This window comes from Cynoglossus semilaevis, chromosome 9, assembly GCF_000523025.1.
Source record: "Cynoglossus semilaevis isolate Cse_v1.0 chromosome 9, Cse_v1.0, whole genome shotgun sequence".
Classification (NCBI taxonomy): domain Eukaryota; kingdom Metazoa; phylum Chordata; class Actinopteri; order Pleuronectiformes; family Cynoglossidae; genus Cynoglossus; species Cynoglossus semilaevis.
In genome coordinates, this window is record NC_024315.1 from 19,259,107 (window position 1) to 19,263,433 (window position 4,327).

Genomic DNA, 4,327 nt, shown 5'->3' on the forward strand with positions numbered 1-4,327 from the left:
CATATGTGATGCCCTTAACGTCCACCTTGATGTCGGACCAGCTCTTTTTTCCACATAGTTTGGAATGTTCAAATGAAACAAACTTGAAGCTAAGGCTGAATGAGATACTCTTCAATTTGTTTCCAGGAGAGAGGGGCCTTGGAATTGTACCATACACAGAATATGTTCAAGTTTGGTAGCACCAATCTACCCTGCGTCCTATCCGGCTGGAGGGTTGTCAGTGTTAATTGTGGTCTCTTCCCATTCCAAATAAATTTGGATATAAGAGAATGTAGTTTTTTCCAAAAACTCTTTGGAGACGTTAGGGGAATCATAGAAGAATAAAAAAAAACCTGTCCCGTTAAGTGTGGTGTGGTCAAATACGCTTCCAATTTCTTCAGACTTTCTGCACAAAGTCTGAATATATATACAAAAATGTCTGAATATATATACAAAAATGTCTGAATATATATACAAAAATGTCTGAATATATATACAAAAAGTCTGAATATATATGAAAAAATATGAAGCGTATTTGACCACACTGTCCGTATCGGTGCGCAGCTACACCTGCACAACCGACCAGGCTCCTGTACACTACACTGCGTCATATGACAGCTTTCAAATAAAATATCTTCTAAGGTAAACATACATCCCTAGACCTGTTTCTAATGGGCTTTGTGAACAGAAAGTAGCTACACACATTTATTGTTTTCACTGTTGTATCTAAAATCTTAAACTCTCAATCTAGTTTTTAACTAGATGGTTACAGCTGTAAAATATAGAGTGGGGTTTTATTAATTAAATCATGGAATCGTTCATTATAAATAATTATATTACCAATGGATGAGTATCAATCAATGTTTATTGGCGTACTTGTTTATCTGATGAACAACAATGTAGTTAATCCGTTTATTTGCGTAGTTTTGCGCAACAGTTGCGCTCTTCAGCACTCTATGCCGTCGCCGACGTTACGTCATCAATGTTGACAACAAAACAGTTTGGCGGTAAGTAGGAAGTGAACAAACGGTCAGTGAACGAAACAGTATGGTGAGTAAAGATGAGACGTGATTAAACGTTGCGTTTTATTGCGTGCTTTATATTTGTTGACCCAGTGTTTGCTCTTTTGTCTGCATCTGTGTGTTAGCTATCTAAAAAAAAATCGAGAAATACATATAACCCATTTGAGGAGATTTGAAATTGATGGCAATAATACATTGGATTAAATCTGAATTACTATATAAAATACTAATGGTAACACTGCGATCATTTGTCTAAATATATTATAAGCTGAAAGCTATTCTTTAAATAATAGCAGAAGATAGTGCTCAAGTAATGATCTTGTGCATATATCCCAAAGTTTCCAACTGTCCTTTTTTTGGCTGGGACGTCCGTATTTTTATCACAACGATCTTTTTTCTATACAAACTAATGATGTGAATAACAGGTTTGCTAAAAAAAAATAGCTGCGGACTGTGGTCTCTGATAGTCTCTCTGATAGTGAAAAGGGCTAAAAGGCTAAACATTATAAGTCATACATTTCTAACTAGTTTGAAATTTCATTTAAATTGTAAAACATACGTATCTCTTTTTTTAGCACTATTTACTATTTGCTCCTTGGCAAAGTGTGTATAAGTTCACTTGAATCGTAATGTTTGTGAATTTTTATTTCTCCCCTTTAAAATGCCTTTGCTCCTACGACACTGGATGATAAACTAGAGCAATCACAGTTTGAATGTTCTTGGTGTCTATCTGGTCAGATTAAATATATGTGACTCCCTAATTATATGCCTTTTGTTTACTGTGCACACAAAGCTGTATTATATAGGCTAAAATAATTTAGTTTTACTTTTTTTTTTTCCTAGGCTGAGGGGAAGACAGATTCACAAGCTACAGCAGAGCTGTCTGAAGCTGCTAGGTTGGATTTGCTGCGCCTGTGCAGTGAGCAGTTTGCTGAACTACAAGAGGTGAGCCAATCTGATGAGTTACACACTGCATTTAGTACCTATATGTATGAGATTTGATAAGGTTACAGACTGTGCATCTCCTGTGTTGCAGCTTCAGAATGCCATACTGTATGAGCCAGATTCATGTGAGGATGAGGAGGTGAGATTCATTTGTTATTTCTCTGCAGAATTCCTCTACTATTTTCAAAAAAACTACACAAGACATGCTAATATACAACTTTAATGCATTTGCCTTTTTTGACCCATTAACTCAAAGGTCGAAGTATTATTACATTACATTACACCAGTGGTTCTCAATTTAATATCTGTCATGCCCCCTCTTGGGGACAGAAATGTTTTCACGACCCACCCCCAGCCCCCTTCCCGCAATCAACACCTCCACGAATTAAAATACTACTGAGAACCTGATAACATGTATATTTTTATCCGTGCAAACCACTGTATAAGTCGCTGCCACCCAGTGACTGGAGGCTTATTATCATTCAAGCGTCACAGCAGTGGTACACTTATGTCCAGTGTGCCGTATTCCATTGGAAGCCACTCACGCCCCCCCCGTACCTCACTGTGCCCACCCCAGTATTTGAGAAGTACTGCATTACATTACAATACATTTAGCTTATATGCTTTTATCCAAAAGCGTCTTACAATTTGAGAACAAATTTGTAACAAATATTTTAAAACTTTGTTCAATCTGTACATCTGCTTGCTTACTAAGAAATGAATGGTCTCTAATTTTATGGTTTCATTTTTTTTAATGGCAAGAAACATAATATCAACAATGAAAAAAAAGATCACGCAGTAGTTATGAAAATCATTGAGTGAAATAATTATTTGATCGCCAAGTAAAAACATTACTTTGGTAGAGAAACTTTTGTTGGCATGCACAGCAGTGAGAGATATACACACAAATACAGTACACACTATATATATATATATATAGTATTCAGACCCCCTTAAATTTTTCAGTCTTTGTTATATTGCAGCTCTTTGCTAAAATCATTTAAGTTTATTTTTTTTCCTTATTAATGTACACATAGCACCCCATATTGACAGAAAAACACAAAATTGTTGACATCTTTGCAGATGTTTTAAAAAAGTGAAAACTAAAATATATCACATGGTCATAAGTATTCAGACCCTTTGCTCAGTATTTAGTAGAAGCACCGTTTTGAGCTAATACAGTCATGAGTCTTTTTAGGAATGCAACCAGTTTTTCACACTTGGATTTGGGGATCCTCTGCCATTCTTCCTTACAGATCCTCTCCAGTTCTGTCAGGTTGGATGGTGAACGTTGGTGGACAGCCATTTTCAGGTCCCTCCAGAGATGCTCAATTGGGTTTAGGTCAGGGCTTTGACTGTCAGGAACGGTCACAGAGCTGTTGTGAAGCCACTCCTGTGTTATTTTAGCTGTGTGCTTAGGGTCATTGACTTGTTGGAAGTTGAACCTTCGGCCCACTCTGAGGTCCTCAGCACTCTGGAGAGGGTTATCGTCCAGTATATCCCTGTACTTGGCCGCATTCATCTTTCCTTCATTTGCAACCAGTCGTCCTGTCCCTGCAGCTGAAAAACACCCCCACAGCATGATGCTGCCACCACCATGCTTCACTGTTGGGACTGTATTGGACAGGTGATGAACAGTGCCTGGTTTTCTCCACACATACCGCTTAGAGTGGCCAAAACGTTCTTAGTCTCATCAGACCAGAGAATCTTATTTCTATATATAGAATCTATATCTTGGAGTTCTACAGGTGTTTTTTAGCAAATTCCATGCTGGCTTTCATGTGTCTTAAAGCCCCGACTGGTGGAGGGCTGCAGTGATGGTTGACTTTCTACAACTTCATGCATCTCTGGAGCTCAGCCACAGTGATCTTTGAGTTCTTTCTTCTTCTCCGATTGCTCAGTTTGGCTGGACAGCCAGCTCTAGGAAGGGTTCTGATCGTCTTCCATTTAAGGATTATGGAGGCCACTGTGCTCTTAGGAACCTTAAGTTTAGCAGAATATTTTTCGTAACCTTAGCCAGATCTGTGCCTTGCCACAATTCTGTCTCTGAGCTCCTTGGGCAGTCCCTTCAACCTCATGATTCTCATTTTCTCTGACATGCACTGTGAGCTGTAAGGTCTTATATAGACAGGTCTGTGGCTTTCCTAATCAAGTCTAATCCGTATAATCACGTAACACAGCTGGACTCCAATGAAGGTGTAGAACCATCTCAAGGATGATCGGATGAACTGGACAGTACCCGAGTTAAAATATGAGTGTCACAGCAAAGGGTCTGAATACCAGAGGTGTGGACTCGAGTCGCATGACTTGGACTCGAGTCAGACTCGAGTCATCAATTTGATGACTTTAGACTCGACTTGACAAAATGTAAAGAGACTTGC

General features: G+C 38.6%; 1 protein-coding gene across 1 annotated transcript in view; it reads left to right on the top strand.

The window, feature by feature from the left end:
- The first annotated feature begins 947 nt into the window (after window positions 1-947).
- The window catches only part of cenpk (centromere protein K), a 7,629-nt gene continuing 4,249 nt past the window's right edge, over window positions 948-4,327 (top strand). Inside the window, exons 1-3 of the mRNA XM_008317822.3 lie at window positions 948-1,029; window positions 1,845-1,946; window positions 2,038-2,085. Of these exons, the coding sequence (XP_008316044.1) occupies window positions 1,027-1,029; window positions 1,845-1,946; window positions 2,038-2,085 (153 nt within the window). The 5' untranslated portion in view covers window positions 948-1,026. The remainder of the gene's footprint in view (window positions 1,030-1,844; window positions 1,947-2,037; window positions 2,086-4,327) is intronic.